This window comes from Suillus discolor, assembly GCF_016758755.1.
Source record: "Suillus discolor strain FC423 chromosome Unknown F5147scaffold_47, whole genome shotgun sequence".
NCBI classification, from domain to species: domain Eukaryota; kingdom Fungi; phylum Basidiomycota; class Agaricomycetes; order Boletales; family Suillaceae; genus Suillus; species Suillus discolor.
The window spans coordinates 314,492-334,703 of record NW_024541294.1 but is presented as its reverse complement, the minus strand read 5'-3'; the positions used below and the strand labels follow the sequence as shown (position 1 = coordinate 334,703).

Below are 20,212 nucleotides of genomic sequence, written 5' to 3'. Positions count from 1 at the left end.
GCAAGTTTTCCAAGTTGGCTGTAGGAGATCCATCAATCTGGAAGGTGCCAAAGTTCAAGCCATCTTCAGAGGTCTCTGTTATGCATGTGGGTGAAGGGGAAGTTGATGGTGATCTGTAGATTCCATGATTTGTATGATCAGAGCTGCCATGCAAGTCAGAATCTGAAGATAGCTGCATATCCAGCCATCCTGAGGTATGCTGGGGTGAATGTGGTTGAGATTCAGACATATATGTGACTCCGTGGTGGAATATATGCAGTGGACACTGAAGATTGATAAACAATTTTTGCTGGGTATTAAAAGTTAAAGATTACCTAGCAGTTAGTCACTTTTTATAGGATAAGCAAGCACAGAATTGGTGCACAGTCAAGTTGGGCTTTGAGAGATTGATTTTGATATGACGTAGTACAGTCTAAAACAGGCACGTGAGCCATCACCCTGACTTGACATCTATAGGACAAAACTTGCATAATATTTGGCTAAAGTGCAGACTAACAGATAAAGACCGAAAACATTGATACAATCTGTCCACAACTTCGAGCTTCTGCACTAGCACCCAAAATAATTTGAAGATGTCAGAGCTGCCCAAAGGCATGTCCCTAAAGAAATTCAATGACTTACCAACTACACGTGCAATCCGTGAGTCAGTTGCTGCACTTTTATAACTTTGTTTTGATTCAGAGAAAATAAACTAGTTTATTACCTTGATTCAGATGAAGAAGGGGAGAATAAAATCGAATACAAAGTTGGACAAAGGTGTGTTTCTTCTAGAAGCATGCTTAGCATGAATTCATATGCAGGTCTAATTCATCTGAGTCATGTTGCACATAGCGTTTCAGTGTATGCATCCAAAGAAGGGCGTAAGGGAGTGGATCCCAATGATTTATGGTATGCAATCATTGAATGTATCCGTGTAGACAAGCGTGCAAGGGCTTCAGAGGTCTGCATCCATCAACAGCTAGCATATCATAATTTCACAATCATCTCTTTCTTTATAGCATTTTTGGGTCAAGATTCGTTGGTATTGGAGGGCAGACTTTGAAGAGCCAATTTTTAAAAAGGCTTCTCAGTCAGACTCCAGATTATTGTGCATGGGACGCCAAGAACTGTTGGAGTCAGATTTGTCCATCTGGGCAGAAGCCAAAGTATTAGCTGGTGAGAAAAAACCACAGCTTTTGTAGATCTGTGCGACCAACCAAGATTTGTTATTGAACTTCAAGGCACCATTCAGGTAGTCAAGTTCGATGACATGTCTGGAGTACAAAAGCCTTGGTGTTCAAATGAATTTTACACACGCTGGTTTGCAAGCTCTTCACCGCCCATACTTCAGGTCTGTCATGAGCTCCAAGAGGTCAGGAACATAATTGACCAACATCTGATCATAGGATGATTTAATCCACCTCTCTTGTGTCTCTGCATGCAACAAGCCTTTCAGTCCCGACAAGGAGATCCAAAGATTTTGTCTGAATTGCAACCGCTGGTATCATACAAGATGTCTCAAAGTTCTGTCGCCAACAGACTCTATCGAATCTCATCTTCCAGAAACTAAAGTTCATGCCGCCCACTTGGTGGATGAACTTTTCAAAGCACTCATTTGCTGTCCTATTGAACGTGGAATTACAGCTGGAGTATCTGGGAATGGATGGGCGATGCATCAGGCACGTGAGTGGCACAGTCAGTTGGTAGGCCAAGGTCATCGTCTGCCTGTAGACTGGACCATGCATATGGATCAGATTGACACCAGATGGATCGTACCCACACAACGGTTGGCCCAAACTATCTATTACCAATGTCCTACCTGCCCAAGATATTGGCTGTAAACAGTAAAGTACAGAGGACTCAACAATCCAACATATACCAGACCATAGACTAAGACCTCATTTGTAAAAGTTCAAATAGAACTTTGAAACCAACTTCAGGCTGTTCTTGAAGTTTGACCGCTCCCCTCCGTTTTTTCATCCAATAGACATACTTGACTATCACATGCATGTCATTCTTGATCTGCTTCTGCCGATCATTCAACACAATCAGATCTACAGCAACAGCTACACCATAGACGAGACATACCTCAACATCTCTAGAGATCATGGCCTTGCCAACCTGCAATTTTATATCATTTTGAAGTGCAGGAGATTGGGCCCAATCACGCCCAAGGTACCCAAAGAATGTAAGAAACTGTAATGGCAAAACATCATTACAATCAGAACTCGATGAAATGAGAAAATGAGAACCCACCCTATCACTCCATGTCCGATTCTCAGATTCCTGAGCAATCTGACAAGATTTAGCCACTTTTGACATGTTTGCAGGCAGCGTCTCAGTGATCTTGGACCTGGTACTAGGACCAGGATGAGGCATTGGAGATTCATCTGAGATCTCCATATTTCTCTCGTCCTTGCTCTTTGCTCTCTCCTGCAGACTAGATTTTTGAGACTCTTTTGAACATGTCGCCTTTGCTTTTTCCTTGCCCTTGTTCAACATTTGACTCTCGTTGTTCTGGCCAGGTGGGGCACGTATCTGAGAAGGTGGGTTACAATACATCAATTGCTATCTGTACTAAACCAGACATGGCAATGAGAAAGAATACTCACAGGTACCTTTGAACTGGATTTGGATTTGGATTTGGATTTGACTCTGGATCTGGGTGCAGTTGGTATGAATGTGACTGAATCATAGGAAAACTTGGTATCGTGACTCTTGGTAAAAACCAAAGTGCCTTTGGATGTTTTGCTAGTGATCGGAGGTGTTTGAGCAGATTCATCAGAACTGGACATAGAGGGTGATGGAATAGGTAAAGACCGTTCAAGCTCCATCCTGGAACAGGAAGGAGAAGAGATAGCAGACATCTGCAGATCATCCTTTGATAGAAGCAGTGTACCTGGAGGAGTGAATATAGATGCAACAGATTCTTCTAGGTGGTTGGAAGCCATTGGCAAAGATGTATCGTTCCCTGGTAAGTCTAGGCATGAATCAGGAGTGGCCAGAGATGCATGTCCAAGTGAACTATTGGCATCTACAGCCTGGTCCACATCCATATCATACGGCAAATCTTCTGGATATGAATCAGGGGTGGCCAGAGATGCATGTCCAAGTGAACTATCGACATCTACAGCCTGGTCCACATCCATATCATACGGCAAATCTTCTGAACACAATGGGGAGTTTGAACTTGGTGTACCGTAATCAGATCTTAGTTCCATGACATATGAAGGTGCAACAGCAGCTGCTGCAAAGTCTGATGATGTCTGGCTTGGTTCGGATGGTTTCTTGTTCAAGAAAACATGAAGCCTTTTGGCAGGCTGTGCCTAATGGAAAGTTTCAGTATGGCTTCTTGAGCATAGAGCAAGAAACTTGCTGGCGTCAGTGACATAGGTTTTGCAGAACTTGTATGCAACTTTTTCAAGAAAAAGATAGACAAATCTAGAGCAGGAACATCATTCTCTGCTGATATTCTTGGATGCTTCTTTGGAGACTCCAGTGCCAAGCTTGCAGTTGCCTGTCGTTGTTATGTCAGCCATCAGCCGCATGATTAACCAGTTTAGATGCAAAAGAGTAAGCACCTGGTTCAACGATGCCAGATCTAAGAGGGTATTCCTGCTATGTTTAGAAACAAGGCATATGATAAAAATCAATTTGGACCGCTTACCTGTCTGCCAAAGCACCAGATTTTCTGGTAGGTGTTGCTACGGCCAGGAGAGAGTCTGGAGGGGAAGTCTTTAATCTCAGGACCTGGTCAAGCTCTTCCATTTCTGATTAAGATTTTTCAATGATTGGGATGGCAAAATCAGAGGAAGCACGCTAACCTTTAGCATCTTTAGTCATGGGTATTTCTGGAACAAGATCCCCGCTGATGGATAGAGCTGATAATCTAGATAAACATCCAGATTTATTCATGCTGCGTAGTTTCATGGGGGATTTGGACTGCATCTGAGGCACCACAATTATGCTGTTGCACACTCCTTTGGGCCGACCCCTTGCCTTTCTCACTGCTTCATTAGACATATACTTCCTGAACCACAATGTCAGCATTCTTTATTCATCAAAACAGAGCATATATAACAGCATACCCTGGCATCTCTTGTTCAGACTTGTCCTGATAATAAGAGAGTATCAGCCATGATTTTGGTGAAAATGAACGGAACAGAATATACTCACCACAGCAACCTCACTCTCAATTTCTAGTCTGGTTTGAATCATCATGTCGATCATGCCCTTGCACCACATTTCAGAGCATGGCCCAGGAGACTCTGTATGAGGCTCCAGTGCAATTTGGGCTATGATGGCTTGCAACATAGCAGCCTGGTATTCTTCAGGATGCTCTGGCAGTCTTCCCCATAAACCTGGAACCACTTGCTTTTCTGCCCAACTATACCAATCTGTCATGGGTCAGAACTTTGATCCTTGAGCAGATGTATATTAGATTTCCAACTCACCGTATGTTTGAGGATCATCTAGAACACTATTCATCATGAGGGATTTATGACAAGGATTCACAGATCCACAATAATACATATAAGCCAAGAAAGAGTTCATGATGGGAGACATCCATGTCTCAGGCTGGTCAGCCAGACATCCACTACGGACCTCCTGAATAAACCACTCCCTTATTTTGCTCAGTACCAAGAGTTCCCTTCCAAAGATCTCATACTTGAGCTGCAAGAGATCAGGACGGTATGAAGGTCTAGGATGTTGCAGCAGTTTTTGAAAACAGATAATGTCATGATTGAGAAATCTCAGGCCATTCCTGTAGTGAGCAGGAATCATGGCCAGCAGTTCATGATCATGGAAAAGCTCATAAGTCCTGGTATCTGATATGAATTTTCCTAGACGATATGTTGGAATGTGGGAAAAGTTTGTGTGAGCAGGGTTAGACTCATTCCACCACTGGTCAAAGTGTTGAAGATCAAAGTGATGTGAGAAGGCCATAGAGCTATGGGAGGTATGTGATAGGAATGTAATGTCAGCCAGAAAACAGTCAGATTCAGGATGACCAAACTTTACCTGATGGTGATAGTGGATGACTTCCTGTAAGACAAATGTCTGTTACTGTTCCTTCCACTGCAATCTGGCGCCCACAGAAATCAGCAGTTATGCAAATGTCACCTAAAGTCACAACATGTCACACACCACAGCTTCAAAGTCAGCTTGGAGGGAGCGCAAGGTCAGTTAGCATCAGAGTATAGGGGCAACCATCATCGATGCTGGAATTGTTTGGAGAATGCAGCCAATTTGGAATTCCCTGACAGCTGGGGTCTGAACGACCTTGCAGATTTCCTCATCTAACACTGCTGGATCATGTATAGCAGCAGGCAATATATCTGCATGACTTTTGCACTTTCAACCGTCTCATTTGATTCTGCTTCAATTGATGTCATTCTACCTCATAAAAAACATTTTGTAAAAGTGCCAACTTCTGCAGGGCTGTGACTGTGGTGGAAGAGATAGAAATCTACTAGATGTCAACTTGACATATTTCTAAATTGTTTTCTGCCACTGCCTCTATTAGCAAGTCAAAGCATGTTCTGTAATAATGGTCGAAATCAAGATAGCTGATGTACTATGTCAAAGTTCCACAAACTCTCTAGTCAACTCTAAAATCCTGTCCCATTCCTGAATTCTGGCATCACGATCAGGAAGAGTCAGATCTGTACGGCTGTGAGCATGTTTGCTATGAGATTCTCTAGGCTCCACCATGATGGAGTTCAGGTTAGGCAGAGAATGAGCAAAAAATGCTGCCACAGTAACAGAACTGTGCGGCGGAGAGAATCCAACATGTAGTGTTGTGATGAGGTTGTTTCTAGCAGCAGATTCAAGAATATGTTGTCCCAAGCCACAGTAGAACAGCAGACCCAGCTTCTGCAAACTATGACAGTGGGACAGGATGTGCGAGATCCCCCATAGAGTGGCCCTTGGAGCTTCTTCCCAAAATTGCCTTGTGCCCAAGAAGAGATGTTGAAGATACGGTAAACTGAGGGCCAAATTCAGCAAGGCATCATCATCAATCCTACAAGTGCCCAAGTCCCCCAGCTCTAGAGCAGTCAAATAGACCAGAGCATGCAAAGCAGCCAAGCCATCACGTGGAATCTGAAGAATGCTCTCATCCAAGACAAAAAATTCTTCTTTCCATGGCATCTTCAATCTTAACCCTACCAGATCCTCCCAAGCTGGCAATGCATCCTCATCATCATCAGTTGGCCTGAGAGATATAAGAGCATCAAAGAAATGCAGGATAGCATCTGCTGAGCAGTATTCCTGGTGTACATTGATGCTCAGTCCTTGCATGGTGATGGGGTGATTAGAGAACAGAGATATAATGGCTGGAAATCCTATGTCGGCGGATGTGGCCATTGGCTGATCAAGTGTTGGAGGACGCTCATCAGGTTCTACCTGGATGCTGAGAACCTTGGTGCGGATGTAATGATTTGGAATGTGAGAGGTCTGCTTCATGGATGATGATCCAGGGATGATGACAAGGGTTAGGACTGGTGAGCTGGCATAAAGATGCTATGGAGGTCATCACGGTGGGTTCCACATAAGACAAGGTAAGATGCCGGATGGGGAGGCTATGGGAAAGGGAGCTTAAAACAGTCCTGGTCTCAGATGAGTTGACAATGTAGACCAGATTTTGCAGACGTGGCAATAAATTCTGGATGTTGGGAGGAAAGAGCATATGAGGCGGAAGTATCAGGGTAGTCAGTCCTGGATGTAGCAGCCTGTCCAGACATTGGATTAGGCAGTCTCTCTTGTGTTTCAGCTCCACATGGCTGAGAGATGGCAGAAAAGAATCCAAAGATCTGATTCGGCCATGCAAAGCCAACAGGCTCTGAAAAACATGCTTGTATGGGGATCTCAATGCTTTTTTCTCCGGACAGATGGTTTTGACTCTGTGTGCATATGAATAGAACCTTGCCAGATCTGAAGGCTTGAATGTCCTGAGAAACCTCTATTTCAAGCATCAGCTGTCAGCGTGCTATAGGCTCAGCAACATTATTGGGTGACCCACCAACTCAAATCCACCATTAGAATTTTGGTGGTTGTAAATAAGATCCTCTGGGAGAAGATGGATGAGAGGTTCCACTGAAGGCAGCTGTTTCCATAGAAGCTGAAGTACAACCTCAGAGATGGTCGAGGATGTTGTGGCTAGTCCAGCAAAAGCACCGAGTCTACCGGAATTTTCTGTGGAAATTGCAGTATAGACCATCTGCAAGATCATAAAAATTATATCAGGCATCTTGAAGATACGATGCATCTCTGAAGGTAAAGATTATATCTAAGATGGACAAGCTTATGGTGGATGTGACCAAAAATACACATGGGATTTGCATCAGATTTTGTCCAGAATAAGTAAGTAATATAAGTAATTAGATCGGCAATATTGTTGGATGCAGTAGCCTAATCAAAGTTTGATTTTTCTGAACACAATAAATCAAGTGTCAGGATGATGGAACTGTGGAATCCTCAAAGCACCTGGGCATGGAATATACCAAATCATTCATTTTTAAGGTCACAAAACATGGGGGACCAAAGAGCCTATGAGGCAACAAGCTGGATGCATTCCCAAGCAATGTTCTTCCCACCATTTTAAAGGTTACTGAAGATGATGGAGCAAGCTTTGAGACACCAGGAAATTTTTGTGAGGTGATGAGCTGGTCGGAGGACAGTCTGACACCAGAGGTTATGTGCCAGAGGAAACACCCAAACAAGTTGTTCCCCACCATTTTCAAGATGACAATTTTGAGACATCAGGAAGTTTTGTGAGATGTTGAGCTTGGTTAACCTAGGGGTGAGGGGATAATCTGGAGCAAACTTCCAAAAAAGCTTCTCCCCATTATTTGCAAGGTCACTGAAGAGGGTGGACCTAGTTTCAAAAGACCAGGGATTTCTTATGAGGTGGTGAGCTTGGTGCACCCGAAAGTTTATCTTAAGTGGAGACAGAAGCAGAGACAGACATTAGGAAGTGGTGACAGAAACAGCAACAGAAATGGTGACAGACAGAAATTGGAAAGTAGATATAGCATCAGAAATAAATTATTTGCAGCACATGAATGAAAATCATACAAACTGAATTTTTGCCTTCACACATCACAACCATATTACTCCGATAGCAACTGGTGGAACAAGATAAAAAAATAGAGGACCAGAGATGGAGGGATGTTTGTATACTGCTGTCCCTGCAAGAGAGCAGATGATAAAGTTGAGAAGCAAGGATAGAGGGAAACTTATGTACAACCAAGAGTCATGTGATGGAAGATGCTTGAGAATCATTTCTATACAACCAGATAAAGTTTTTAGTCAATGGTGACTTCTTATCATTTTGAATGTCACAGATGATAGGCCAAGTGCTGAGACACCAGGATATTTTTGTAAGGCGGTAAACTTAGTGCACTTGGTGATGAAAGGATAATTTTACACCAGGGATCCTATACATCAAAAATACCCAAGCAAGCCCCCCCCCCCCTTACACCATCTCCAAGGCCACTAGAGATGATTGACCAAGTGTTGAGGCACTAGTAGTTTTTTGTCAAGTGATAAGCTTGGTGTATCTGGCAGTCAGAGGATGATCTGACACAGGAGATCATACACTGTAGGACACAGCCAAACAAGTTTCTCCCAAGCATTTTCAAGGTCACTGATGATGATGGACTAAGTTTTGAGACACTAGATATTGTTTGTGAGTCAACAAGCTTGGTGCACCTGGAGGTTGGGTGGTGGTCTGACACCAGAGGTCCTATACTGTATAAAACATCTAAACAAGTTCTTCATTACCATTTGAAAGGCTACAAAAGATGATGACCAAGTTTGGAAAGACCAAGAATTTTTTGTGAGGTGGTGAGCTTGGCACACCTGGGTGTCAGGGGATAGTTTGATACCAAAGATCTCAAACTGGAGCAAACAGCCAAGCAAGTGTCTTTCTGCTATTTTCAAGGTCACAGAAGATGATGGACCAAGTGTTGAGACATCAGGAATATTTTGTGATGTGATGAGCTTGGTATACATGGTGGTCAGGAGCTGGTTTGGTATCAGAGGTCCCATGCTGTAGCAAACTGCAAAACATGTTTCTGCCTACCATTTAAAAGGTCACTGAAGATGATGCACTAAGGTTTGAGATCTCAAAAGATTTTCCCAAGGTGTTCCTAGTGGTCAGGGGGTGATCTGACACCAGAAGTCCTACACCATAGCAAACATCCAAATAAGTTTTTCCCCACAATTTTCAAGGGTATTAAAAGGTGATGGACCAATTTTTGAGACACCATGAAGTTTTTATGAGACAGCAAGCTTGGTGCACTTGGAGGTCAGGGGTGATCTGACACTCAAGGTCACAAACATCAGCAAACTCCCAAACTCCTTCCTTCCCACCATTTTGAGGGTTCTAATGATGATGGACCAAGTTTCAAAAGGCTAGGAATTTTTTATGAGATGATAAGCTTAAGACACCCGAATGTTAGGGGGTGGTCTGAACTTGAGGTCCCATGCTGATGCAAACACTCAAACAAGTTTCTTCTCATTATTTTCAAGGCCACTGAACATGATAAACCAAGTTTCAAAATGCCAGGAATTTTTTGTGAGGTGATCAGCTTAGTACATCTGGAGGTCAGGGGCTGTCCAGCACTAGACTTCCTACACTGGAGGAAACATGAAAGCAAGTTTCCCCCCAACATTTCAAAGGTTTTTGAAGATGATGGACCAAGTTTTGAAAGACTAGGAATTTTTTGCAAGGTGGTACATCTGGTGGTTGGGAGGTGGTTTGGACTGGAGGTCCCATGCTGTGGAAAACACCCAAACAACTTTCTACCCACCATTTGAAAGATCAATAAAGATAATGGATCAAGTTTTGAAAGGCCAGGAATTTTTTGTGAGGTGATCAGCTCAGTACACCTGGAGGTTAGGGGTGGTCTGGCACTGGATGTCCTACACTGAAGAAACATAAAAGCAAGTTTCTCCCCACTATTTTAAAGGCCACAGAAAATGATGGACCAAGTTTCAAAAGAGCAGGAATTTTTTGTAAGGTGTTAAGCTTGGTGCATCTGGCGATGAAGGAATGACTTTACACCCAAGATCTCATGCTGAGGCAAACACTTTAACAAGTTTCTCCTCATCATTTTCAAGGCCACTGAAGCAGCAAAACCAAGTTTCAAAAGGCTAGGAAATTTTGTGAGGTGGTAAGCTTGGTACACCTAGAGGTCAGGGGGTGGTCTGGCACTGGAGGTCCTATGCTGCAGCAAATAGCAAAACAAGTTTCTTCCTATCATTTTAAAGTTTGCTGAAGATAATGGACCAAGTTTTGAAAGACCAGGGATTTTTTGTGAGGCAGTACACCTCGAGGTCAGGAAGTGGTCTGGACAGAGGTCCTATGCTGACACAAACACTCAAACAAGTTTCTCCTCATCATTTTCAAGGCCACTGAGGCAGAAAAATTCAGTTTCAAAAGGCTAGGAATTTTTGTAAGGTGGTGAGCTTGGTTTACCTGGGGGTCAGGGGTGGTCTGACACCAGAGGTCCTATGCTATAGCAAATAGCAAAAAAAGTTTTTCACAGCCATTTTAAAGGGTATGGAAGATGATGGACCAAGTTTTGAGACACCAGGAATTTTTTATGAGATGGTAAGCTTGGTTCACCTGGGGGTCGGAGGTGGTCTGACACCAAAGGTCACAAACATCAGTGAATACCAAAACAACTTTCTCCACACCATTTTGAGGGCCACAGAAGATGATGGACAAAGTTTTGAAAGGTTGGGAATTTTTTGTGAGACAGTGGGCTTGATGCATCTGGAGGCCAGGGGGTGGTCTGGCCCTGGAGGTCCTACACTGAAGAAAATTTGAAAGCAAGTTTATCCTTACTATTTTAAAGGTCACAAAAGATGATGGACTAAGTTTTAAAAGGACAGGAATTTTTTGTGAGGTGGTGGGCTTGATGCACCTGTAGGTTTGGAGTGGTCGGACACCAGAGGTCACAAACATCAGCAAACACCCAAACAAGTTTCTCCCCACCTTTTTAAAGGCCACAGAAGATGATGGACCAAGTCTTGAGACACTAGGAATTTTTTATGAGGTGGTGGGCTTGGTGCATCTGGAGGTCAGAAGGTGGTCTGACACCCAAGGTCACAAACATCAGCAAATACCCAAACAACTTTCTCCCCACCATTTTAAAGGTCACAGAAGATGATAGGGTTAGTTTTGGATTGCCAATAATTTTTTGTGATGCTGCATGTCTTCTCCTCCCCCTACACCCACCCATGTTGGCCAAAGATATTGCAAAATTGGTTCAAGATCATGTAGTTATATGATTATGATACATATAGAGCCATCCTGATAAGATTATAGCTTGTCCCAATAGGGCTATGACATCCCAATATAGATATTTGGTAGCAAGACATGGTCGGCAGTAAAATGATCATAACTCATGTTCCCGACCACCAATTTCCTTAAATGTTGGTGCAATAGCATCCCAGTAACATGTTCCATGATTTGAGATAGTCAGAATGGCCAAAAAATGTGTGATGTTATATATAATATATAGCCATAGCATGTATAATGAGATCATGCGATTATGGCTCCCGATGGCACCACGCTAGAGCATTTCCTATCCTAGGTACAATGCCGTGGATCACCTGTATTTCTAAGCCCTCTTTCAACTGCAGAGCATGTTATTGCTGTAGTACAAGGTACACAGTACACAATGTCACCTATCTGATTGATTTGTTTTGAAGGTAATAAACTATCCACCAACTTGGTAAATTGCGGAAGATGCAGACTCTTGGTAGATGAGTGCTATTGGATGCACAACCTTTGGTGAGTTGTTTTGATGGACTTGCTGCTTACATGACCCGGCTCGCTCATTAGACATTTGAGCTTAGAACTCATCCTTCCACCTATGCAAGACCACTCGAGATCAGCTATTCAACTGCAGAAGGCTCAACCTATCCAAGTCATAACAGTTTGAGGTGGCTTGAAGCTAGTTCAAGCCGTTGTTCCCATATTGTTGGCTTGTGCTGGTTTGTGCTGGTCCAGGTGGCTTGCGGACTGGACCAAGTTGCACATAGGTGACTTGGTTCATGGAGACCACCAAACTGCTGGAAAACCAGTAAGAGCCGAGCCTGTCCAGCCATAGCTAAACCATGACATGACTATCAGCAATGGATACAAAAGACAGACCAGTATCTGAACGTACTCCTAGACACAGAGGTTCCTGCCAACAGAATATGCTCATATGTGAGAGCGATGGGGACTGCAAATGTAGTACTTTGCTTTATGAAGTGTGGGGACATGGTATACTGGTGGTATACAAGAATGCAGCGCTTGGTGTAGGAAAGTAGCGCACGCTTGGTGCGGAAGAGTTGCACTTTGCATAGGGAATGATTGGAGAGGTGTTTAGCACAAGTTGTGGATATGGCTGCTATGAGGCTACAGATATGTCAGTCTCTACACTGCATTATGACAAACCACACCGAGTAGGCAATACTGGTGGTACGACTATAAGCTTCTGAACTCGGTGCTTTGCGCCACAAGCATGACATGTTTTCCCACTTTGAGGGGCCTTTACCCTTGTAAGCATGTGACTCATTCCTACCATTTGCAAGCCATAAGAGATTTATTAGAGATCACATTACGATATATGCCGTTGTGAGCTAGGAAAGTAAAAGCCATTATGGTTGAGTGGTAAAGATGGATCATCGTATTGAGATCTTGAGTTCAATTCCTGCCATTGCCAATTTATATTTTTTGAATTTTGCACCATATTTCTGAGCATTATGACTGTATGCGGCTGGGAATACGACGAGAAGATGACACAAGACCATGGATGGACAGAGCAAGATGAGGAGCACGACAAAGATATGAGGCCAAAATTTCCCACGGTGTGATGAAAACGCGTCCATGATTTTCGAGTATTTTGGTCATATGTCGCCAGGATCTTGATGCGATGATGTCGTGAGACCATGGATGGAATGACATCGACAAGGAGCATGGTTTTGGACTCGGACAAAAAAGTGATTAATAAGCGATGACTAAGGTGATGCGCCACTTGGATGACAAGAGTCTATTGATAAGCGATGACAAAGGCGACCACAAGCGACCCCCGCTGAGACGGACGAAACGACCACCCTGAAAGCGACCCCCCCGACGGGCCCCATGCGGAAGGAACGATTGCGGGCCCCCAAGAGGGGAGGAAAGCTGTGTTGTTTGTCCCTGTTGTAGCCGGAGCGCAGTAGGCGTGAGAAACGGTGTCTGCCATATTCCTGACGCCAGCGCAAGCTGGACAATATGCGCACTTCAAAACAAACTTTATTGGTCATTTGTAGTATGCCCATTCTCTTCATCCCCAGGACTGCCACTATATAGCAGCGTGTTTTAACAGGTTTCGTTTTTGTTGCGGTATACAAATATGGAAATTATTTCTTTCCAAACGCGCACAACTGTGCTATGTTGGGCCGACAATTGCTTTACTAACGATGCGCACAAATCGATCCTTTCAGTCTGACTTCCATGTGTTTCTTAACATGGCCAGGTATTCTTCGAAAATTTATAACAGGTTTTCACGATCCTTCCATTACCCGCTTTGCTGATGGTCGTGCTGCAGCTTCCTGATGGCTAAATCTAATGTGGTCCAGCTGACTTACCAGACTCTTGTTGCATCTCGCTGGCAGTTTTGGAGAACTTGCTTTTGTAAGCATTCAACATCAATACCACGATCGCCTCCAGTTCAGCAGTGCAGCCGTCATGAATGATTTCTTGTTTCTCACTTACAAATCCAGCGCATCACTACTGTTTGCAGCAATTTCAACCGTTAATATCTCTCTCCTTCGAAGCTGAAGTGTGTTTTCACTCTAGCATCCGATCATTCATTGTAACGATTTCCAGGGCATCATGATCGGATGTAGTTAGTATCCATTCTCGGCCTCCGACAGCTTGTTCAAGTTTGCATCCGCACTGTCGTATCCTGTCCCGTGGAGCTGGATCTTGAAGGACTTTTCCTAAGTCCATGGGAGTGTTCATATTTTTGTTGCTCTGCTCGTGTCGTTTATGTGCCTGGTGATGTTGAAGCAGTAGGTAAGCACTATTCCACTGCAGTTCATGTTTTCAATTGAAATTTCTTGTCTTTTGGTGTCGAAAACTCTATGTACACAGCCCTAATCGAGGAAACACCAATTTTATGCCGAGCAAGAAGGGCATGTTGGGAGCCATGTAGAATTGATTCATCGAAGGACGGACAGTAAGTCATAGGTCGTACTTATCGACGAGCGAAGGTGATACTATGCAGGATGTATCATGCACCATTATCGAGAGGTTAGCATGTTTTCCATGTCGTGGCTTGTCTGAGGTGAGCTGATGGCACCGCATCACTGACGATTTCGTAGACTATCATTGACCCCCGCCTTAAAACAATTTCCTTCTCGTACTACCGTCGGACAGCTTCCTTCCTGCAACCTTATAGGCCGTGAGGTGGTGGTTTATGGACCAGGCCGGACGAGGTATAGTTTGTGGATATGACAGTGCGTTATGAGTGTTGCCCATAATGTGATTCACCAGAATGCGCTGAGCGCTCTCGTCTTCAATGCACACGATTGCACATGAGCTCGAAGACATGCAGATATGAAGTACCGCCTCCAGTTACATCATTGTCGAGGGGTCAACTCGGGGACTCGATTGCTGGTATGTAGCACTTCGATATGGTCGTAACACTGATGTAGCAACGTTAAAGCACTGTAAAATGGTAGTCCCGTGCCGTGGAGCGTTGCCAATCTGGACAACTGCGGCCACGGAATTAGGCCCCCGGGCAGAAACGCATATGACAACGGACATACTGTGAACAGTATCACATCTCGGGCGTCTATTAATATCGCGAAGCAGATAACAACGGCGAGTACAACACCTTTGCAGCTTATCGTGACAACCCGGAGACCCTCGACCGTGTCCAGCATCACTGCAACCTCTATAATGGCAGGGGGACCCGTGATTCCGATTACCACATTGAATGAAGTATTTGGATCTAGGCGGGAAAGCTTTTTACCAACGCTGCTACACGGACATCCGAAGTCTCGATTTGCTGCCAGTAACGTGTTGCACGTGTAGCAACATAGATTTGCTAATATATCGGGGAGCGTTGCTCCACGACACCTTGCGCCTTGACATGGTATTGACGAACGTTCACTTTGTTCACTCGATGCGCCCAAGGAACAGTCTAGTATAAATAGTGAAACTTGTTACAGATGCAAGTATATTACATAAAAAGTGCATAAAAACGATCTCCCAAAAAAATTTCCTCGATCCTAACTCTGCGAAATAGCCTTGATCATCTCCGAACCAATTGCGCCCGCCTCCTCAAACCTGCTCTCAAAGAACGACGCGGTCTCCAAGAACCGGCGTTTATATAACTCGAAGCTCCCAAATGATACACACTGGCTCCACCCACGTGCGGCGATCACGAATTCGAGATCGTCCGATCGGTGGGTGACGTCGTACACAGCTGAACGAACAGCAGAATCCAGCCGAGTCGGGGAACGAAAGAGGTACTCTGCAACACCGATCCACATCCTGAATATGGGAGTTGCTGCGAGGTCGAGGTGGTCGAACGGCTGAATTTTGAGGTGGGCCCAGCAGTCGACCATGGCAAGGAGTGCAAGGTGGGAGTTTGATGGGGGTGCAGACGACGTTGTTGGACTGCAGTTAAGCTTTGGATGACCGCCGATGGTGAACTGATCAAGGACGTCTTCAGTTAGGAATATTGGCGCGCGCTCTGTTTTGACTGTGCCAAAGACTTGTTCGCGTGCGTCGTAGATCCGGGTGCGGAGGCCTCGTTCGTCGCCTGCAAGCATAAGCTTGAAGAGAGCGGTTGCAGAGGAAGCGTATTGGTCGATCTGTATGCGGGCGAAGGGATTGAGAATGGCGAGGCCTGCGTAAACGTGCCACTTGTTCGCGTAAATGCGAAGCATGATGTTTACTTTGACAGTTTCAATTCCTCCGACGTATTGGCCCTGTTCCCAGGGATACGCGCGCTGGCTGGCCCAGGCTGTGCCCATGCTGTGGTGTGAGTCAGAAGTGAAGTGATAGAAGATTGACGGAATTATTGCTCGTACGTGAGGAAGGCAGCGTGTGTGACCGCTTGTACATTGGCGGTAACGAGGTCGTGGTCTTCGTAAGTCAAATATACGAAGCGTGAACCGAAGCAGCGGAAGATGTTTTCGACTAGATGAAGAGAGGAGTCTGGAGCGCGGTGTTGTATGAGAACCTGTCAAAGATAAGAAGATGAGGATTGGCGATAAGTTAGGCGGAAGGGAAATTACCAGGGGTTGCCCTTCTGGGGAAACGGTGGGGCCATGAAGAGAATGAAGTGACACGATATGGACATCCGGAGGGAGATACTTTTCAAATGCGTCCTTCTCGGGGGCTTTGACGGAGGTTTGGCCAGAGACAACTGCGCCGACTTTAGTTGCTATGTATGGATTCCCACGAAGGATAGGTCAGGAGGATATAATTTGAATGTATGGGAAGACGTACAAGGTCCATACTGTGAAACGACACGGTCGATGTACTCGGCCTCCACGGAGTACATTATGAAGTCTGAAATTCTGGAAACTCCGTGTCCATCTTGATGGACGGTTATACCAGGAACGCCTGCGTATTGGAGTTTCAAGGATTCAAATTTATCGGGAATATCACAGACGCTGATTCTATAGATATGTATGAGACGAATAGATGTTGAGAAGTAAATGAAGGGACTTTTTCCAGCCTGCTTTTGAGAGGTGCTTCGCATACATAGCGCCCATTGCACCCATTCCGATCAAACCGATTGTGGGATGTTCCTCTGCGGGATCATTGGGAGAGACATTGGTGCGAAACATGATGATGGAAGGGAACTTTGTGTGACTGAGACTTGAGTGAGATTATAAGGATGATCGAGGTGAGACTTGGATACGAGGCTAAGGTACATATGTACTAGCGAGAGCACTGTACTAGCTAGTGTAGTCATGGCCTGAGCGTGGGAGAGCGTAAGCACCGGGGAATGCGATGGATGATTTGATGAGGCTGATCGTCAGCGCCTACCGGGTTTACTTATGTCTTTGATCTTGTTAAGTCTTGTCTTATATATATAGTTTACTTTGGCGTTGCGCTCTCTGGTCTGGTCTTCCCACATTCTTTCATTACGCTCCTTTAAACTTGTGTGTCTCTCCTCGTGTAGCCTTTCCGTAGACCGAACTAGACCGTTCTAGCGGATCGCCCTCCCGTAACCTAATTCTAGTTTCACGTACTTTCTTTCAGGCGTCTAACTGCTTTCTCTTCCCATATCATCATGTGAGTCTCCGTTTTACTTCCAACTGTTCTTAATCTTCATATACTACGTCTAGGCGGCACTAGGCCTGGACCTGTCTAACAGATCTTGATCGCTTCACTCGATTTTACGCAACTACTATGCTCCCCATCAATTCAACTACACGCAAGCGCGCCGTTTCTCATTCTTCCTATCAAGTCGGCCACCATCATCGAACCTTTGTGCACGAACCCCTTCCTTCATCTTCCGCTCAACCAAATACCCCTCCCCACTCCTTGCCTAGGTCCGGCTCACGACATCCTTATGTACCCCACAATACCCCAGATCATATCCTTCCCCCTTTCGCATCCCTTCACAATCTCAGTGCTCAGTCTAGCCCCGTCACCTCTCCTTCTTCCGCACATGCCAGCAGCAGTCGCTTTACCGACTCACAATCGTCATTCACATCAGAATCTGCCAGCGCTATAACCGATCCTCGCTCTGTATTCGAAGACAATAGGGTGCCTGCAACGTCATCTCGTCCATATTTCGCTACCCCTTCGTCCCCGGCTACAAGCGGTCGCTCCAGATCCATTACGGAATCTGATCTTCTCCCTATACACGGCGTCACTCGCAAACGTGCGTCCAAATGTCCGATATCTTCTCCCCGTCCCCGCACCGTGCCCAATTCACCCAATGTCACTACCCTGGAGACCCCTGAGTCCCCTGTTGCTATGGGCATCAAGTTCCTCCTTAGCAAGCCTGCACTCCCGTCCCCCACCCGTCTATCAGGCCCATCTTCACCTTTGCGGCCCCCAACCCCTCCAAAGTCCAGGCCCCATCCCCATGGCTTCCCATTACCCGGATACTCGCATCCGGATTATCCTACGAGGGCGATCACTTCGCCTTCCACCAGCCCGCCATTCATAAGCCAAGACAGCCTTTCATTGTCTACCAATTCTATGCCTACAAAGGGGAAGGACCAAAAGCAGCGAAATGTTCTTCGTAGGAAGCCGTCTGCAAAGGCCAAAGAAAGAATCCAACGAGAGATGGAACTAAAACGGAAATTGACACCTGCCTCCCCCTCGCATTATGCCCATGATTCTGCGTCCAAAGACACTTCATTGAGTATTGTTCAGCCATACAAGCAACAACACGACGGATCATCAGTGCAGCCTGCCGAAGGACCTTCTGAACCCGACCCTCGATCGCATTCTCCTATCCCATATTATACTGTCTATGGCACGCAGTCGGAATTCAGAATTACTGCGGGAGGGCCGGATGATAACAGAAATTGGTCGTTGCACGCTCATGTCCTTGCCGAACAGCGGGCTCAAACACTTCACTCCGATCCGAGTAGAAGCCTTTCGAGGAAGGGAAGCCTCTCGAGAAGAGTGTCGAGTAAATGGAAGAAGGCAACGGGAGGAGGCGTTAAGGCTGACGAGTATCCCTTACGTGAACCTTCAATTGGCCGATCAAGTTTACAAGACGGCCATTCTTTCTGCTCTCTCAATGACCGCGGACAGTTCACAAATGCAGGGGAGTCTGGTAAGGGTCACATCCGCTCAGCGACCGACCTGCAGGGCAAGTCGGAGGGTTCTAAGATTTGGAAGCTCATGAAACGGATCAGCACGGGCGGGCTTCGCGAGCGCTTTCACGCTGATACGACTGCACCACCTGTCCCTGCCATTCCAAAAGAATTACTCAACACACCCCCTCCCCGGTCCCAGACGGTGCAAACAGACGTGCAGGCTACGTCACACAGATCTTACAGCGCATCCATACCAAGGAGTATCGCTGGCTCAGGCCCGCGGCCGAGCATGGCAACGTCCTCGTCTTCTCCTAATTCATCCGAAATAGCTTCGGCAAGTTTCTTTCGTATGTCACACTCGAGGGGATCGTCAGTCTCTTCATATGGAGAGGAGACTGTGCCGGGTCTTCCCAGCATGGGGGATCGCCATATTGTCTCCCCACGGGAGCTCCACCAAATTTTAGGTGATTACACAGAAGTTCAGGGCACGAAGTCATATTCTGGCAGGCCAAGTAATTCTAGCGATCGAAGCAATTCTAGCGGTCGAAGCCATTCTGGGCGAGCCACGCCAACCGCAGAAGGCAAGGGTGATGATCAGCACCAGGAAACCTCGCCACGTATACATACATCCCCGATTACGCACCCCATTCATTCATTAACGTCTCTCAGAACACGCAGGCTGGTCGAGAAGCCGTCTACGGCCGCACACACTCATTTACTTCCCGATGGAAATACCTCACTTTCTCCACCACCACGGCCTACTCGAGGTGCGGCGTGCTCAAGGAGGTTGTCGGAGGGCAAACATTTGCCCTCCCAATCCACATTTACTACTACTGATGACAAATCCAACTCACGAATATCTCTCCGGGCGCCCAGTACCCTTAGCGACGCATCTACTGCTAAGATTCAGACACGGTCAAGGTCATCCACTTCCGCGTCCAAAGATTCGTCGTTCTCTCAGCTTCGGTCTGCTGTCAATTACCGCAAACTCGATGCTCCCCGCTCTCCGCCCCTCACAGAGCGCGAGAAGTCTGATATTTGGAATCATCTCCTCGAGCGCAGTGATCAAGCGGGAGGAACACTCCACCTCGGTGGTAGTGAACTTGAGTCAGATAATTTACGCTTTTCGGGCTACTCTGAGCTTTCATGATACACCGGCCACGCTTCCACCGATATGATACCCAACGACACATTTACTATGTAATGGTTCTAATTTAAATGAGCTAATTATAATAGGTCTTGATGTCGTTTAACGTTCTTGGTTTCGTAGTAGCAATACCCTGTTGTCCATGTATTTGTTCAAGTTAAACGATGTTGATTTGTCCCAGCGTTTCTACATAATATAACTACCCTGATTACAGCCGTGTGCGAAACCCATCTCTCGCGCTCATGATCTATACAACACCTGTCCTAGCTGACGCTGGGGACATCGTTGCGC

At 45.6% G+C, this 20,212-nt stretch overlaps 6 protein-coding genes across 6 annotated transcripts; 2 read left to right on the top strand and 4 right to left on the bottom strand.

The window, feature by feature from the left end:
* Positions 1 to 572: 572 nt before the first annotated feature.
* Positions 573 to 1,152, top strand: F5147DRAFT_655038 (uncharacterized protein; the record flags this gene model as incomplete). The annotated part of the gene is made up of 4 exons (XM_041433930.1): positions 573 to 639; positions 714 to 756; positions 832 to 888; positions 999 to 1,152. The coding sequence occupies 4 exons, from the start codon at positions 573 to 575 to the stop codon at positions 1,150 to 1,152; spliced, it is 321 nt and encodes a 106-aa protein (XP_041290259.1).
* Positions 1,153 to 1,869: 717 nt separating this feature from the next.
* F5147DRAFT_776337 (uncharacterized protein) lies at positions 1,870 to 4,926 on the bottom strand (the record flags this gene model as incomplete). The annotated part of the gene is made up of 10 exons (XM_041441848.1): positions 1,870 to 2,007; positions 2,068 to 2,175; positions 2,236 to 2,517; positions 2,592 to 3,305; positions 3,561 to 3,594; positions 3,647 to 3,749; positions 3,804 to 4,009; positions 4,068 to 4,093; positions 4,156 to 4,376; positions 4,434 to 4,926. The coding sequence occupies 10 exons, from the start codon at positions 4,924 to 4,926 to the stop codon at positions 1,870 to 1,872; spliced, it is 2,325 nt and encodes a 774-aa protein (XP_041290258.1).
* A 636-nt stretch (positions 4,927 to 5,562) lies between these two features.
* On the bottom strand, positions 5,563 to 6,447 carry F5147DRAFT_776336 (uncharacterized protein; the record flags this gene model as incomplete). Its single annotated transcript, XM_041441847.1, has 1 exon — positions 5,563 to 6,447. The coding sequence occupies one exon, from the start codon at positions 6,445 to 6,447 to the stop codon at positions 5,563 to 5,565; it is 885 nt and encodes a 294-aa protein (XP_041290257.1).
* Positions 6,448 to 14,185: 7,738 nt separating this feature from the next.
* On the bottom strand, positions 14,186 to 15,129 carry F5147DRAFT_707499 (uncharacterized protein). Its single transcript, XM_041438065.1, has one exon. The coding sequence runs from the start codon at positions 14,914 to 14,916 to the stop codon at positions 14,611 to 14,613; it is 306 nt and encodes a 101-aa protein (XP_041290256.1). The 5' UTR covers positions 14,917 to 15,129; the 3' UTR covers positions 14,186 to 14,610.
* Positions 15,130 to 15,163: 34 nt separating this feature from the next.
* F5147DRAFT_754320 (uncharacterized protein) lies at positions 15,164 to 17,048 on the bottom strand. The gene is made up of 5 exons (XM_041440284.1): positions 16,715 to 17,048; positions 16,493 to 16,665; positions 16,279 to 16,427; positions 16,072 to 16,223; positions 15,164 to 16,015 (listed from the first exon to the last, which is right to left on the bottom strand). Exons 1-5 carry the CDS (start codon positions 16,834 to 16,836, stop codon positions 15,265 to 15,267), a joined length of 1,347 nt encoding a protein of 448 aa, XP_041290255.1. The 5' UTR covers positions 16,837 to 17,048; the 3' UTR covers positions 15,164 to 15,264.
* Positions 17,034 to 20,185, top strand: F5147DRAFT_707495 (uncharacterized protein). Its single transcript, XM_041438064.1, has 2 exons — positions 17,034 to 17,287; positions 17,341 to 20,185. Exon 2 carries the CDS (start codon positions 17,405 to 17,407, stop codon positions 19,922 to 19,924), a length of 2,520 nt encoding a protein of 839 aa, XP_041290254.1. The 5' UTR covers positions 17,034 to 17,287; positions 17,341 to 17,404; the 3' UTR covers positions 19,925 to 20,185.
* The last annotated feature ends 27 nt before the right edge of the window (positions 20,186 to 20,212 follow it).

What these genes read in the sequence shown, in the direction of transcription:
- F5147DRAFT_707499 (XM_041438065.1), bottom strand. Translation starts at nt 14,916, where the DNA reads ATGCTGGACACGGTCGAGGGTCTCCGGGTTGTCACGATAAGCTGCAAA.
- F5147DRAFT_754320 (XM_041440284.1), bottom strand. Translation starts at nt 16,836, where the DNA reads ATGTTTCGCACCAATGTCTCTCCCAATGATCCCGCAGAGGAACATCCC. An exon ending in CGTTTCACAGTATGGACCTT is followed by an intron (nt 16,428 to 16,492) that starts GTACGTCTTCCC and finishes ATCCATACATAG; the next exon opens with CAACTAAAGTCGGCGCAGTT. An exon ending in CCCCAGAAGGGCAACCCCTG is followed by an intron (nt 16,224 to 16,278) that starts GTAATTTCCCTT and finishes TATCTTTGACAG; the next exon opens with GTTCTCATACAACACCGCGC.
- F5147DRAFT_707495 (XM_041438064.1), top strand. Translation starts at nt 17,405, where the DNA reads ATGCTCCCCATCAATTCAACTACACGCAAGCGCGCCGTTTCTCATTCT.